This window comes from Mobula hypostoma, chromosome 11 (genome assembly GCF_963921235.1).
Source record: "Mobula hypostoma chromosome 11, sMobHyp1.1, whole genome shotgun sequence".
Taxonomy (NCBI): Eukaryota; Metazoa; Chordata; class Chondrichthyes; order Myliobatiformes; family Myliobatidae; genus Mobula; species Mobula hypostoma.
This window is the reverse complement of record NC_086107.1, coordinates 47,429,691-47,447,044: the sequence shown is the minus strand read 5'-3', so window position 1 is coordinate 47,447,044 and position 17,354 is coordinate 47,429,691. Positions and strand designations below refer to the sequence as shown.

General features: G+C 38.0%; 1 protein-coding gene across 1 annotated transcript in view; it reads right to left on the bottom strand.

Annotated features, from left to right (window-relative positions):
* The window catches only part of otog (otogelin), a 235,636-nt gene that overhangs the window by 170,363 nt on the left and 47,919 nt on the right, over positions 1-17,354 (bottom strand). Inside the window, exons 16-20 of the mRNA XM_063063100.1 lie at positions 15,561-15,738; positions 11,390-11,514; positions 8,403-8,615; positions 6,968-7,133; positions 1,136-1,210 (exon numbers count right to left, since the gene is read on the bottom strand). Coding sequence (XP_062919170.1) covers positions 1,136-1,210; positions 6,968-7,133; positions 8,403-8,615; positions 11,390-11,514; positions 15,561-15,738 — 757 coding nt within the window. The remainder of the gene's footprint in view (positions 1-1,135; positions 1,211-6,967; positions 7,134-8,402; positions 8,616-11,389; positions 11,515-15,560; positions 15,739-17,354) is intronic.

The following is a 17,354-nucleotide window of genomic DNA, read 5'->3' as shown; positions in this document are numbered from 1 at the left end:
TAAACCCTCAGTCTTCTTCTAAACAGTTTCAGTTCATTACATGTTACTTCAGTAGAGCTAAAGAAAAAATCAGTTATTTAATGAAAAATACTTCATGTTCAACTTACACAGAATAGTGTTTCATATTTCACATGATTCCTCAACATATCTAATACACATTAGATATAACTAGCTACCTTCTTCAGTTCATCAACAAGACTAAAATATAGAGATGTTTATTCCTTTCCAACACACAGCCACAATTCGCTCATAGCTTAATTTCCTAATGGTTATCTTTAACGATCATCTTCAATACTCTGGAAATGTGGAGGGGGAGAGATCAGTGGTGGTGGTGGGGAAAAGAGGCGATGATGAAGTTTCTACCTACACTGCAAGCCATTTAAAGAGTCCCCATATATTGTACAATACAGTTGAATCAAGTCAAACTGTTCTGGTCTTGAAAGGAGTGTGGGGAAGCAAAGAAGAGTCAGGATCTCACACACAAAGAAAGTTTTTTGGGAGCATTTTCTGAGCCACCTCCAGCACCTACTTTAATCAAGCTACACAATTTATTTGCTTAAATTAATAGGACACATTTGTTTCAGCAGTGTCTTTTCCACCCATTTCAGTTTCAGGAGCTAACTCTAAGTAAACTGGTAATAAACTGGCTTCATGTCAGAAAAGATGGAGCACTTCTCTCTGCCCAATTTCTGTCCGATCTACTTTCCATTGTTAACAAGACGGGCATCTTGGTTTTACTTTTCAGAACTACTTCAGTCTGTATCGAATCCCAAATTAAGTATTTCAACAAGGTGATTGTGATAACCTCAAACTTTATTGCATTTTCTGCCAGTTGAAGAGCCTTAAACATTGTTCAATACCATACAAAGGAAAAGAGATTTTTTTAAAGAAACTGCTGAAAGTGATCAAAAAGCTATTTGTAAATGACTTAAGCAATCCATGCTATCCACATTGATGTTTTCTTTGCTATATTCTCCAAAGTGAAGGAAATTAAGGAGTGATTTAGAACACGAGTTATTATCATTTAATTTGTTATAGGAGAACATAGAGGAGGTGACGGTGAATATTGCAACTAGCATTCAGATACAGGAAGTAAATAATGTGAGATGAATAGAAAAGTAAAGTTGCTACTCACCACATTCCTGTAGAACTAATCGCCATCTCTCCAGGTGAATACTCTGTACCCATAAAATAACAAGGACAATCGTTTCTGTAAAATTTAAATGCATCATTTCAAAACATATTTCCAAATTAACAAACTACTATACCAGTTAAAACATAAGATTGAAACAAAACAAGAAAAATTTGAAGATATTAATTAACTTATTTACAAAGCTATGTTTTGTGGCCATGAACATAGACTTTATTTAGATCAAGGGCATATTAATAGAGTACAAAACAACACATTTATAATTTTGCTAAACACAATGTTCAAGGAAAGTTTCCCCATTTGGGCTCTAAGATTGCTAGCCAATTGAAACTAATGTAGAAAGCTGATCATATAAAATTTCCGCCCAGATGAAGCCATCAGTATCTTCAGAACTTGCATTAATATTTGATTTCTATCAATAAACATTGGAGTTAAATATGTTTTGTTGTAACATGAATGTTCTCAGTTGCTGACATAAATCTATGATGCTACAAAACAGCATAATGAAGAAGAATATCAGTTGTGAGTTTTATTTTTGAGCTATTAAAATCAGTATTCAGAATTGTAACTATACTTTATTTTCTGTTGGCACTGTGCATGTAACTCTATAAATATAACAGTTAATGAAGCTGTACTCAGGAACAAAAGTTAAGGGATTTGTCTGGTGGCCGCTGATGGAGTAACAGCTCTCTGCTGGTGCTCCTGACTTACTTACTTTTGTTTCCAACCTTTTGAAATACTACTGTTAGATGGGTTATTATATTACTACGACTACCAAAGCAACTTTGGAAGCTATTCAAAAGCTTACTGAGGAGTTTCAACAGTTCAGAAAAGAAGTATCGGCTGATTCGCAACAAATCAGCGCTGAAATTAAATAAATAGGTACAAAATTAGACAGTATTCAAGCAACTCTAACCGAGCTTGATAAGAAGATAAAGGAACATTGAAGAAACGGAAAGGTTGCAGAGAGACTTGGTCAGTTTAGGAGAGTGGGCAAAGAAATGGCAGATGAGATACAATGTTGAGAAATGTACGGTTTAACATTCTGGAAGAAGAAATAATCAGGCAGATTATTATTTAGATGGGAAGAAAAATCAAAAATCTGAAGTGCAAAGGAACTTGGGGGTCCTCATGCCAGATACGCTAAAAGTTAACCACCAGGTTGGATCGGCAGTAAGGAAAGCGAATGCTATGTTGGCATTCATTTCAAGAGGAATAGTATATAAGAGTAAGGAGGTGTTGATGAGGCTCTGTGGGGCACTGGTGAGACCTCATTTGGAATACTGTGTGCAGTTTTGGGCCCCCTATCTTGGAAGGGATGTACTCATGTTGGAGAGAGTTCAGAGAAGATTTACGAGGATGATTCCTGGAATGCAGGGACTAACATATGAGGACTGTTTGTTGGCTCTTGGACTGTATTCATTACAGTATAGAAGAATGAAAGGGGATCTCATAGAAACATTTTGAATGTTGAAAGGGTTGGACAGATTAGATATGGAAAGGCTGTTTCTCTTGGTGAGTGAGTCCAGGACAAGTGGCCACAGTCTTAGAATTAGAGGGTACCCATTTAAAACAAACATGAGGAGAAATTTTTTTTAGCCAGAGGGTCGTGGATATATGGAATTCGTTGCCACATACAGCTGATCATTGAGGGTGTTTAAGGAGGAGATTGATAGGTATCTAATTAGTCAGGGTATCAAGGGATATGGGGAAAAAGCCATGGAAATAGATGGGAGAATAGTCTAGCTCATGGTGGAATGACAGAGCAGACTCGATGGGCCGAATGGACTACTTCTGCTCCTTAGTCTTGTGATCTTGTGAACATTAAGAAATTATTACTATACTTGACGAGAGAATGGATGATTTGCAAAAGCTGTGTGAAAAACAATCCAAGTCCAATGAAATACTGAGACAAAATATTATTGATTTGGAAAACAGAAGTAGGAGGAACAACTTACGAACCTTGGGACTTAAAGAGCAAATGGAAGGAGATAATCCTAAAGAATTCTTTGCAAACCTTTTGATGGAATTATTCCCTGATATTATGAAGTCTCTGCCTTTGATTGATCGTGCTCACAGATTGCCTATCTATGGATCGACTTCAAAATCAAAACCAAGATCAGTCATTATATGTTTCCATGAATTTCAAATAAAGGACCATCTGATTCGTGATGCCCGTGGAAAAGGTATGATTGACTACCAAGGTCAGAAGATTTGTATTGTTGAAGATTTTTCATCAGAAGTTATGGCAGAATGTGTTAAGTTTAAAAAAGTTATGGTGGAGCTATACAGCCAAAATTTTAAGTCTTCTCTTCGTTTTCCAGCTTGACTGAGAATCGCAATGGAAGATGAATCATTTAAATGGTTTTGTATGAAGGAGCAGTCGCAAGAATTTTTAGACTCAAAAAAATGTCTGTGTGTGTGTGTGTGTGTATATTTTTTTTTGAATAGATTAAAAATCTTGCAAAAACAGAAATACTGTATATTAAAAAAATGACTGTTTAATATTTTTCAATATGAATATTTGCTCTTTCTGTTTGATAAACCTGTCTAAGCTTGTTTTTTTTACTGCATATTATTTAGTATTGGTTGAAAAATATTGAAAAAGAAAAGTTAAACGCAGCCCATTAATTGTAATCATAACCAGGTTCAAAGTTATTTCTGCAAATTCTTTCTTTTAATAGTTTGGTTTTTGGAAGAGAAGTACTGTATATGGAAATTTTAGGCTCAGTCATACACCACATGTCATTTTAATGCATTATTAATTTAAATCAAATTATTTAAAATCAAAATAGAAACCATTAAAAATATTTTAAAATTAAATTGTTCCTACACATTGAAGACAAGTCTCCTGCTTAACCTAGGAGGATGGCCCTGCATCTAGTAAGATTGCAGAGGGCTCAGAGTGCGGAGAAATAGAAGGAGCTGAACTTGGTGCTTCTAATGCTGCTGCCTGCATCAGACAGGCATCGGAGGCGTCAGGGCATGAAGGTGGTATGCAGTCCAAAAGTGAGTGTTTGGCTTTTCCTATGATTGCAAGACCCTGTTGGACATTGTTAATGTGGTATGCTGCAAGTTCGATTCACTGATTTATAGGCAGATGGCAGGGAAGCTGTATGACCTCAGTCATAGTGAGAACTAGGCCGCAAGCCACAGTGTCACCTGTTTACATCCGCCCAAGAGAGAGGCATTGGAGTCGGTGTGGCACAGCATGGCTTAGTATCCAAATTGGAGTCGGTGCTACCCACAATTTTCACTTGGCAGAAGACAAGCCATATTATGTTCGACTGCAGACTGCTGCAATGTTCATTGATATCATATACGTGCTTGCTATCTTATATGTACTATATGTGCCTTGTGCTGCGTAGGATTATTGCTACTGCTGCCTCCCCTCCCCCCACTTTCTTACTCTGACTTCTCATTTTTTTCTCCAGTCCAGATAAGAATTCTCAACTGTTCACTCTTTCCATTGATGCTGCCTGGCCTGCCGAACTCCTCCAGCAGTTTGTGTGATTTACCTATGACTGTTGGTACTGTGTTTTGCACCTTGGACCCAGAGGAACACCGTTTCATTTGGATGCATTCATGGGTATTCATACATGGTTAAATGACAATTAAACTTGATTGTGAACTTGAACTTAGTCAACATTTTGGTAACACACACAACATGCTGGTGGAACACAGCAGGCCAGGCAGCATCTATGGGAAGAAGTACAGTCGACATTTCGGGTCAAGACCCTTCGTCAGGACTAATGGAAAAAAAAACAGATAGTATGAGAGTTGAAAGTGGGGGGGGGGGGAAGACCCGAAATAATAGGAGAAGACAGGAGGGGGAGGGATGAAGCTAAGAGCTGGGAAGTTGAATGGCAGGAAGGATACAAGACTGGAGAAGGTGGAGTATCATAGGATGGAAGGCCCTGGAAGAAAGAAAGAGGGAGGGGAAAACCAGAGGAAGATGGAGAACAAGCAAGGAGTTATTGTGAGAGGGAAAGAGAGAAAAAAAATTAGGGAAGGGGTAAGAAGGGGAGGAGGGACATTAACGGAAGTCAGAGAAATCAATGTTCATGCCATCAGGTTGGAGGCTACCCAGACAGAATATAAGGTGCTGTTCCTCCAACCTGAGTGTGGCTTCATCTCGACAGTAGAGGAGGCCGTGGATAGACATATCAGAATAGGAATGGGACGTGGAATTAAAATGTGTGGCCACTGGGAGATCCTGCTTCCTCTGGCGGACAGAGCGTAGGTGTTCAGCGAAACGGTCTCCCAGTCTGCGTCCTCCAGGCCGGGAACCAATACATTGCCGCGAAGAATGCAGCAGTACAGCGGTAGCCAGAACGCACCCTGCACATCTTTGAGAAAAAAGCCGAAATAAACAAGCTAATTAATTAGGTGCCGCCCGGCACATAAACGTCGGCCCAGATCAGAGGCGATTGCCGATTCAGTCGCCTCTGATCTGGGCCAACATTTACGTGCTGGGTGGCTCCTAATTAATTAGCTTGTTTATTTTGTATTTTTTTTCTTAAAGATGTGCTGGGTGCATTCCGGCTACCACTGCACCGCTGCATCCTTCGCAGCCCGGAGGCTGAGGACCACTGGTATACGAGACACATCCAATAGAATTCTAATACCTCTTTTAGCTCATGGAAATGCCGAATGAATTGACTGTAATTACTTTTGAGCTGATCTAAATAGTATCACCACCAAGCAATCTATCCAACATCTGAGAAAATTAAAGATTATTCACAGTTGCCAAGGTTAAAAAATTATGACCGTTGTTTAATAACCCACTAAAGTTAACAGGATGCTTCACAGTGAGGCGGAATGGATTCAGCAATTTCAGTTGTACATCTTTTTGACATGAACTATATTTTGTATATCATATCATTTCAAATTTATTAAGAAAAGCATCTAAATTTTTAGCAAGCAACTCGAAGCAAGATTTTTTAAGAAAGGAATCTATGTTAGAAAATAAATGCTGCATCATACAGCAATTCATTACATTTCACGTTCAGAACAATATTATATTACACCTGGCATTGGTTCTGAAACCAAAGTTATTAGTTCAATCAACTGCAACAAAGCATCTGGAACAATGTTAACCTGTGTAAAATTGCAAGTACGATCATCTGATTAAATCATTAAAGTTGCAACATTATAGTTGCAGTAACATAACACTTTTAACAACTAATCAGTCCACTGGCTGAAAAAATATGCTTCACACCTAAAAATGCAGGACTCTAAGTGCCAGGAACACAACCTAAATATAGAGCAAACAATTTTAACCATTATTATATCTAATCTACATGTGAGTTGTAGCAGATCCAAGTATTGACTGGAATTATGGCACGAATTAAGTTTTACCTCTTTACTACGAATGGGGCAAGTTATTCACAGTTCAAAGTACATATATTATCAAAGTATGTATAAATTATATAACTTTGAGATTCATCTCCTTACAAACAATCACAAAACAAGAAACACAAAAGAAGCTATTTTAAATAGTCAACTAACACCCAATGCGCAGAGAGGAAAAAAATATATAAATTGTGCGAACAATAAAAGCAAGCACCAGCATTCAGAACAAAACTGAGTCCATAGGCACAAAGCCTAGGGCCAGCTCACAGCTTCAGTCTCAGGGCTTTGTGTCTATGGACTCACGTCCGTGCTTTTTTTTACATATTTGAAACTGGTGAAAATGTTTGCTTAAGAAAATAAACCAGCAATAGGAATTGAGAGGTGCATTAAAATGAACCCTTGCTGGAGTTAAACCTTTAGAAGCAAGTATTTCAGAACAAATTTTTCATGTTTGTCACTTACTTAATTACACACGTGTGTGTTTTAGTGTTGTAATATGTGCCATCAGGACAAGCACATCCCTCTGAGCATTCATTGGAACAATCTTCTGGCATGGATAATGACTGGCAGTTCTGATTGCAAAATGACACACAGGGGCCATAAACCATTGTATTTGGACACTGAATGGCTGCAAAGATTAAAAATGTGTATTATGGGTACAATTTCTCAGAAAATTAAGATTCCTTAACATAAAATAGTTATTCATGACACACGGATGCTGCTGTTCATTGAAGCATTAATGAAATGTATCTCATGAGTTTGTAGATTCAGTCTCACACTGCTGAGTCATCAGCATTTCCACATTATTGCAAGAGAAAAGTAGGTAACTTTCCACAGAGAGAGATAAAGAATTTGGCGCATTCCTGAAGCTGTGCCTTCATATATATCTCAGCAATAAACTGCAAGTGGACTCGTAAATGTATCAAATCCTCTCAAATTCTTTAATTAATCCTTTTGAACATGCAATATCCTAACAAAATTACTCTGAGAATAATTACATATTTTATAGACCTTTTTGCATTCAATATGGATCCTTGCACTGACTTCTGATAAAAAAGCTGCTGGTCTTAAAACTAAAACACAATAGCATACAGCGAACCAGATTCCATATGTTACATTATCTTATTCACTTCCTGCATGTTTTCAATTAAATATTTTCAGTGCTACTGCTGATGTTCCTAACTCCTGCCAGTAAAATTCTTCAAGATCAAGAATTTGGTAATTTGGTAAATATTTTTTAAAAATTAAATCTTAATTACACATCATTTATTGAATCAATAAAGATAATTTCCTTTTGGCATCAGGAAGATTTTTCATTTTCCAACAAAGTTCTTTAATGCTTGATTACACTGATGTATATAAACATTCAGAACCATATTTGACTCCATTCTACACACTGTTAAGCACCTCACCCAAAAAATAAAGAATTTATTTTACAATCACACCATGCTTTTCCAAATCCGCTCCTTTTCTATCCAGTTTAAAAGGACTCTTTTCATTGACCTTCATACAATGCCAACTAACTGTCCCGGAGTAAACCAGACTTCACAGGTGAGTTGGCATTTTGTTTCCTCATAAGAAAAGAGGAGCCAAAGAAGACCACCTAGACCCTTAGGTGTGCCCCATTCCTCAATATGATCATGACTGATCTGCCTCAGGCCTCATTTCTTCCATGCAATTCACCACAGACCTCAATTCAATGATCTTCCAAAAAATTACCTACATACTCATTAAATGCCACTAATAAAGACCTCAGTTCCTCTCCGATTTGTCACCCTCCCTTATCTGCCCTTGTTTATCAAGTATCTGTCTACCTCCATCTTAAAGATATTTTAAAGATGTTTCTATTACTATGTGAGAAAAATATAATCTTATCATTTAACGAAGTACGGCTTACCACACTCTGAAACATTGGATCTGAAGTCCACAAAAATGCCAAAGTTTCCACACTGTCGAGCATAATGAGCCACAGCAGAACACATACATGCTTCTCCACATCTGCAGGTGTCAGTCTTGCATTGTTGTTGATAAAGATCAGGACTCAGATACTGATGGCAGGATGCAAAAAGATATCCACTGATAATGCTACACTTCTCTGCAGCATACGAGGCTGAAAATAAAATACATGTTAAAATAATATGAAATTAGGACATTATTTTCTTCAGTGTCCCATACCAAATATCCCCAAAGACTAACTGTGAGCATTCACCCTAACTTCACATACTAGGAACAATCAACTGAATTAACTTCTTGCTGCCCACTTCATATATGGAAAGCCAAAACTTGCAGATATTGGAAATCTAAAACTAAAAACTGAGACTGAAGGAAATAGCCAGTGGATCTGTTAATGTTTCAAGTCAATTGCCATTCCTGGGAGCTGCTTATCGATAAAAGACCATCAACCTGAAACATTAACCGTGTTTCTCTCTCCATGGTTTCTGGCATTTCCAAAGAAAGTCTTTGCAAACCTCATTTACTCCAAATAGAAAATTGTTTCCAGTGCTTATTTCAAGTTTAAAAACACTTTCCCTTTTCCTATTTCAGTCTCACATTTTTTTTTCTCTCAAGTCACTTATTTTTTTCTTTTCATGTATCTAATTTAACTAATAATGTTAAAATATGTTCTTTCTCATTCAATATAGCTTTGTTGCTTTGGCTGATAAAACCATGAATGTTCTCCCGCGTTTCTTACAGATACTCCAGTATCCTCCCATGTTCTAAGAATGTATGAGTTGTAGGTTAATTGTTTGGCGTGGACATGTTGAGCTGGAAGGGCCTGTTACCATGCTGTATCTCTAAATAAAGAAAAATATCCCCCACTTACCTTACCATTGCATTGTCATTTCAAATTTCTACTACATCAATCCTTCATGGCAAGGAATACATTTAATGGAGCTTATCACAAGGTTTCCTACTCTTTTACTTTAGAAAATGGAACAGTTACAGCACAGTGACAGGCTCTTCATCCTTTAGTTTCTGTGCCGTGATGAATTAAACTAAATTTATTCTGCCTGTATGTGGCCCATATCCCTCCAGTCCCTGAATATCCACATGTCTATTTAACTGCCATTACTATCCCTGCCTTCATCACTATCCCCGACAACCCATTCCTGGCACCTACCACACTTTATGTGAAAAGTTTGCCTCAAATGCTCTTGCTTTAAATGCATGCCCTCCGGCATTTGACATTTCTAGCTTGGGGGAAAGATCCCAACTATTTACCCTATCCATACCTCTCATAATTTTTATGAACTTCTTATAAGATCTCCCCTCAGCCTCCACTTTCCAGAGAAAGCAGCTCAAGTATGTCCAACTTCTCCATATAATTCATGCCCTCTATCTAGGCAGCATTTCTGAAGCCTTCACATCATTCCTGAAAATGGGGCAAACACAACATGCTCCACAGGTGGCTCTGTGCTGTTAAGGATCCTACTAGTAACTGTCTACTTTCCTTTTACATTTGACACTTGTTCAGATTAAACTCCATCGGCCATTTCTCCACCCATATCTGTAACTGGTCTATATTCTACTCTATCCACTAACAACTACATTGCTCTAAAGAGCGCTATATGAGGTCATTCTTACCCTTGGCTATTAAGGTCTATAATGAGTCAACCTATAGCCAGGGGAGTGATAACCCCCTCCTGTTAAGCTGTTTGTGGTAAATTATGTTATAGTCCTTCCTAATTCTCTTCTAATATTTGTATATCTGTGCACTTGTAATGCTACTGTGACACTGTAATTTCCTTTGGGATCAATAAAGTATCTATCTAACTCTCTATCTAACAGCACTTTACAAAGCTCACAATTCCACCAATCTTTATGTTGTTTGCAAATTTACTTACCCACCCATCTACATTTTACACTATATGTATCACAAACATAGAGACCCCAGCACTGACCCCTGTGAACACCACTGGTCATGAATCTTCACCCACAATTTCACCCTTCCACCCCTATCCTCTGTCTTCTACAGACAAGCCAATTCTGAATCTCAGTGATCATGCATATCTCTTGTATAAATCATTACATTTCTAATGGTTAGTTTACCAAAACAACACTTACTGATGCAGATTTGAAACTCTACAAATAAGTATGGTCGATGCACAACTTCAAGGGGACAGTGTGGTTTGAAGACTTATAGCTCAATACAGTTTATTTATCAGAGTGTTTCCATCCTACCCTTTTGCTGTGAAATGGAGAGATTGCTAATACAAAGAAATTTTCATCTTGTATAGATGAAATTATGTGGTATAGATGGAAATTAAATGTTTCTATTAATAGCAGGGAAATCTGAATATATGTCAAACATATTTGACAAATATTTATTAAATGGGGGTTAATTATTTGAAGGGATTTAAAATAGGAGACGAACAAGTATTTTGATTATCTTTGAGATTCAGGTCTAATTGACTAAGTAATTGAAATACATTGTTGTGAAATTTATCAGAACCCCCACTACTGGCTTTAATCTGTTAAACGCAATTTGATTTCTTTTAGAATTACTTGCAATCCTGCTAGCAATGCTGCAGTAAATTACAGTGCTGCATCTAGAGGCCTTATCACATTGGTATCTCTAACATCCAAAATTATTTTGTTCTGTAAATTTTGTAGCAGCTCACTTTTTTGAATTGTCTTTGATAAACACTGTACATGTAGAAATTCATCCCCACCAATAGCAGCAAATGCACTGTATAATTGCGTATGCACATTGCACTCTGGTACTGCATTTATTTCCAACAACTAAATGTATGACACCGGTGTCTTTACACTACCACATCAGTGGGTGAATATCTCGCTACCAAAACCTGGATAGTTTAACTTTAAAAAAGTACAGCATGGAAACGAATATCAGCAACAGAATCGACTCTGTCTCAGACTTACCATACTGCTGATGAGTATCACATGGATCCACTTCAGGAATGTTGGCACCTGGGTTACAAGCTGTGGAGACTCTCCAGGAATTGGCAAAGATCTGCGGTGTGCTTTCAATCATTCCCCCTGGGGACCTGTGCAAATAAGGAGAATTTCAGAAGTTTGTACTTAAGACCAATGGAAACAAGTTTCAAGTGGAGACCAAAACAGACCCATTTTCTGCAGCTCCTTAGGTAAATTTATAACACACAGCTTTTAAATACAATCATTTTGTTACAGGTTCCTTAAGGTTGTTATAGCTGGGGGTGGTAATAGGGATAAGCTCTCACTACCTATTAAATGCTCCCAATGGTGTGTGTCTCAATTAGCCTCTGACAATGAAGTCCAGCTGCTGTCATTCACATGCAGCTTAGCTACCAAGCCCAGTGGAACCGTTTCTACTGACAGGAGAAGGAGCAAAGACAGGTTGCTGGCACCTTAAAGTCCGTCACTCCAGAAAGATGAGGCTCATCAGCCATGATTGACAGCTCAGCTCATCTAGAAGAAGGACAACTCTGATCTCAAATGTCCACTGCTATACCCATTCATGGGGAAGACTCCGTGAGTAAACTCCGAGGAAAAATCTGGAGCTGGAGTCCCTAAAACAGCCCAGCCTTGAGTTCCATGCCAAATAGTGATTCCTGTGATGCCGCTGCTGCCAAACTGTATCGGTCTCTGCCGTTCCTTTGGATTTATGAGCTGTGTGGAGAGGGGGAGCCTGCTGCTTGGGCCACAGTTGGATCTCCATACCATATAGAATATCGTATAGCTATCATATAGACAGCAGGGACGCAAGGTCCATGGTCAGCCCTGACCAAAGGAGGGTCTCAATTTTATTACAGAATCCAGTATAGAGAACTAAAAGTCAAAAAAACTTAATCATGAAATTCACTGAACACGTCTACAAAGGTTTGGATTTTGCAGAGAAATGCCAAAAGCTCCACACCCATTTAAGTACCAAGAGGTTCAAAGTTTCCATGCATACACGTGTGAACATGGAAGTCAATCATTGTGGATATCTACTAGCTGGCATTTTGTTAACTATTTAACACTACCAAATCCAGCAGAAAGACATTTGTAGTAGCTTCACAATCCTTAAACAGGAAGATTTGCCTCAACTTTATTTACGTTGAACTGGGGCAGGAATAGCAGCTTCATTCATTTCAGACAAGAGAAAAAATGCAAAAAAGAGGCAACTTTTAATTCAATTATATTTATGAATGTTGGAACTTAATTAAATGCTTTATTATTTTCATATTTAAACAGTCTTAAAGTTGTTTAATACTTATTTCAGATGTTTTCAGTGTCTATTTTTCTAATACAGTATTTTGTGTATTTAAACATTTTTGATTGTTTCTCAGTGCCTGCAACATTAAGAAACATTAAAAGCTTGGACAGATGACTAAAACAAGGGGTGTGGCTTAGCTTCAACTTGATGTGGCTGAAATAGTCAACAGGGCCCAAGTGATGTTAATGGGGGCACTATTACAATTCCTTTGCTTATTTTGTTGTAGTTTAATGTATTTTAACTATGTTTTAAATAATCTTTCTAATAACCTTAAATTCTTGTAAGTAACTAAATGTATTTCATCGGTTTCAAAACTTCTATCAATTGGAAACATTTAGAATCAGTTGAATATATCTGAGGAGCAATCAAAAGATTATCAGGGAGATCCTGAACTGTGATCTAAAGCATGAAACCTGGTTACAACTAATGAAGCTCTCTGCCTCACAGGACAGTATAGGCTAGAGACATTTGCGGCTGTGTGGCTCCCAGCATCCTCAGAGTAAGTTCAACTGAGACATCAGCAAGGGAAACACTGCTTTTATTATTATTTATTGAGATACAGTGCAGAATAGGCCCTTCCGGATCTTCCAGCCGTGCTGCCTGCAATCCGCCAATTAACCCTAGCCTAATCACGGGGCAATTTCACCAATGAGCCTACCAACCAGTAAGACTTTGGACTGTGGGAGGAAACCTGAATACCTGGAGGAAACACACGAAGTCATGGAGAGCACGTACAAACTCCTTTCAGGCAGTAACGGGAATTGAACCTTAGTCACCTGTACTGCAAAGTGTTGTGCTAACCACTACACTACTGTGTCTTACTTGAAGCACACAGGACGTCCTGAGTATTATTTGGACAAATAAACTTTTCTTTTTAAAATTCTTATGATTGACAGCTGGCCTCTCTTTTGCTAAGCTACAAATTGAAATCATTCAAAACTCTGATACCACATCCTACCGCCTGCCCTAAGCCTGTTGACCAACACTGACTCCTTTTAAGAAAAGATTTGATTCTAAAATTTTGAACCTTGTTTTCACATACATATTTGTGCCTTCAGATGCTAAGGTCCTGAAAACAAGAATTCTTCTTTTAACATTCTCTATCTATCCTTTTTTTTTCCCTTCAAGGCCAAACTCCCTGCTATATATCAGTCTGAGAGTGGATTTAAGGATGTTATATTTCATACAGGCCATGAGGGCTTCAGCAAAGCTTTTTCCCAAGGATCCATGTAACAGACTGGACAGCTAAAAATAAAATGAATCAAGAGAAAACGATAAGTTGTCAGGAACCAAAGGATAATGGTTAACAAATATTAGGTCTTTGCAATAGAGTTGTGCAGGACTCACTTTTTTTTGGAAGTTTGTACCAATGATTTGGATTTAAATATAGGAGTTATCATTAAGGAACTTGCTTTTGGCTGTGATTGATAGTAAAGAAGATAACCACAAACTACTAGAAAATAACTTAGTAGAAGGATGTCTATTTAAATTCTACTGGAGACATTTAAAGCAAGAGGATAAAATGCTTAAATTGTCATTGAGAATGCTTGCAATTTTGAGTTGTTTAGCATAAAAGCAGGGAGGTTATGATTAAACTGTAGATATAAATTGTTACACTAAAATGAATGTACTGTGTACGATTCTGGTCATATAAAGACGTGATGGCGTGGAGGAAGACTAACAGGAAATTGACAAGAATGGTAGCACTGCTGAACCATTGTAAGGAAGAAAAATAGCTTGAGGATATTTTCTTTGGAACAGCAGAGATTCAGTGGAGATTTAATTGAGATGTAAGCATCATGAGAGATCTACATCGAGAGAATAGGAATACCTTATTTCCCTTGACAGGTAAGTCAAAAACTAGGTCCTAAACATGAACTTAATGTAACTTGTAGAAGGATTTGAGGGAAGCCGAGGGAAGAATTTTTCATCAAGCAAGGTCAGGGAATCTGGAACTCACTGCTAGAAGAATGAAGAGGGCTGCATACATACATGTGCTGGTGAGTGGGCTTCTTGAATCGAGTCTCGGTGATAAAGGATCTTCCACATTATCATTATAATTTTGACTTGACATTAATGAAGTCAGGATGATGTGTAACCTTGAAGTTTTGGTGTTAGAAACATAGAAAATAGGTGCAGGAGTAGGCCATTCGGCCCTTCAAGCCTGCACCGCCATTCAGTATGAACATGGCTGATCATCCATCTCAGAAGCCTGTACCAGCCTTCCCTCCATAACCCCTGATCCCTTTAGCCACAAGGGCCATATCTAACTCCCTCTTAAATATAGCCAAGAGGGTTCAATGTAAAATGAAGAAAACATCAGCAGTTCATGGGATTGGTATCAAGCAAATTCTCAGACTGATATTTAGCAGTGAGTTTGGCCTTGAAGGAAAATCTGAGGCAATTTAACACAGTAATAGTAAACAAATAGATCTTGGTTAAGCTTTTCTGCACAATTTTAAAAATAGCAAATTTACCTTGCAAGTGCTAAAAGTGTCTGAAAAAGAAACAGGTTTAAATTTAGACTCTCTCTCAAGTTTACATTAATTACTTATGGGAAAACAAGATCACTTGCTTCAAAGGTTGTTTCTCCTATACATCAGGAATTGTTCCACTACCCAGAGGAGCACAAATAAGGTCTGGCTAAATTGGCTATGGCTAACAGTTGTACTTACCAATCTTCAGACAAACACGTGTGTTAACAAGATACTACAGGCAATCTATCCTTGTTAAAAACAAAGGCTTAGCTGCAGTTGTCTACTTATGACCTCTATTTTAAAAAAATGTGTAAATGTATTCAGTTGGTGAGTTCTAGACAGAGCTAATTAGTTTCAAAGCAGGAAGAATACTTACAAGTAATCATCCTGAATATTGCCATTGAATGTTCCACAAAGTCCAAAGGTGTCTTCTTTCCACCTTGCATCCACTTGGAGGTAAAGCCTCCTCCCTTCCCTGTCATACTGCAAACGCAGCCCAAAGGTTGTGTTAACTTGCACAAACATTGAGCTGAGTTCAGTAACTTCAAACAGATCTGTTAAATAATAGGAAAAAGTACCAATGATCACATTTATGATTCACCAAATAAAATTCTCTGGGAAGCTGGAAGCAGTCTGTTAAGCATGATGACAATAGCACACAAATCAAATGAGTTCTTCCTTTCAGTAAGAATTGTCCTCCATGTAGATTCCTCCATTCATATCCTCCTTTTCTTAAGTTGCATATGAACCACTGGAATAAACTATTTATTCCTGTACCTAAACACTTCAGTAAACCAACATCTTTCAAGTGTCAATTCATTGTGGTTAAAATTCAAATAGTAGAATTCAGGCAAACAAAGGACATTAGAAAATGTCTTCAGTTTCCCTAGAGACACTTGGCTCCATCCATTTGCACCTGACTTCTCCAAAGTTCAAAGTAAATTATCAAAGTACATATACTGAATGTCACTGAGATTCATTTTCTTCTGGGTATTCACAGTAAATACAAGACATACAACAGAATCATTGAAAGACAACACCCAACAGGACAGATAAACAATCAACGTGCAAGGCAACAAACTGTGCAAATGTTTTAAAAAGAAACAATAATAAGAAATAAATGTGCAATAAATATTGAGAATATGAGATGAAGAGTCCTTGTAAGCGAATCCAAAGGTTGTGGGAACAGTTCAGTAGTGAAGTTGAGTGAAGTGAAGTTATCCCCTCTAGTTCAAGAGCCTGATGTTTGAGGGATAATAACTGATCCTGAACCTAGCGGTATGAGTCCTGAGGCTCCTTTACCTTCTTACTGATGCCAGCAGTGAGAAGAGAGCATAGTCTGGATGGTGGGATCCTTGATAATAAATGTTGCTTTCTTGCAAGTGCTCCATGTAGATGTGCTCTCTAGTGGGGAGGGCTTTACCCGTATGGACTGGGCCATATCCACTACTTTTACTCAGCTTTTTCATTCAAGGGCATTGGTGTTTCTATACCCAGCTGTGATGCAACCAACTCCACCACACATCTATGGAAGTTGTCAAAGTTTCAGAAGAAATACCAAACCTTCACAAACTTCTAAGTAGAGGCGCTGCTGTGCTTTCTTTGTAATGGCACTCACATGCTGGACCCAGGACAGATCCTCCGAAATTATAACAACGAGGAACTTAAAGTTGCTGACACTCTCCAGCTCTGATCCCCTGATGAGGACTGGCTCATGGACCCCTGGTTTTCTCCTCCTGAAGTCAATAATCAGCTCTTTGGTCATGCTGACATTGAGTGAGAGACTGTTGTTATGGCACCACTCAGCCAGTATCTTCCTCCTTTATGCCGATTCGATTCGGCCAATGACAGGGGCGTCGTCAGCAAATCTAAATATGGCATTAGAGCTGTGCGTAACTGGACAGTCACAAATATCAAGCAAGTAGAGCAGGAAGTAGGCACAATGCCTTGTAGTGCACTTGTTATGTTTTGTTGCTTGAAAACACTAAATTAATTCAAAGGAAAGCCACGAAAGTCTGGAATGCAGGTGTAACTTCATCTTTAAGTGAGGTGCTCACATATCACGTGGTAGCGTGATGATGTATGCAATTAAAATATTTTTACAATTAACCTGTAATTAATTATTTAAATGAACAAGAATGCTTAATAACCAATATATATAAGATTATTG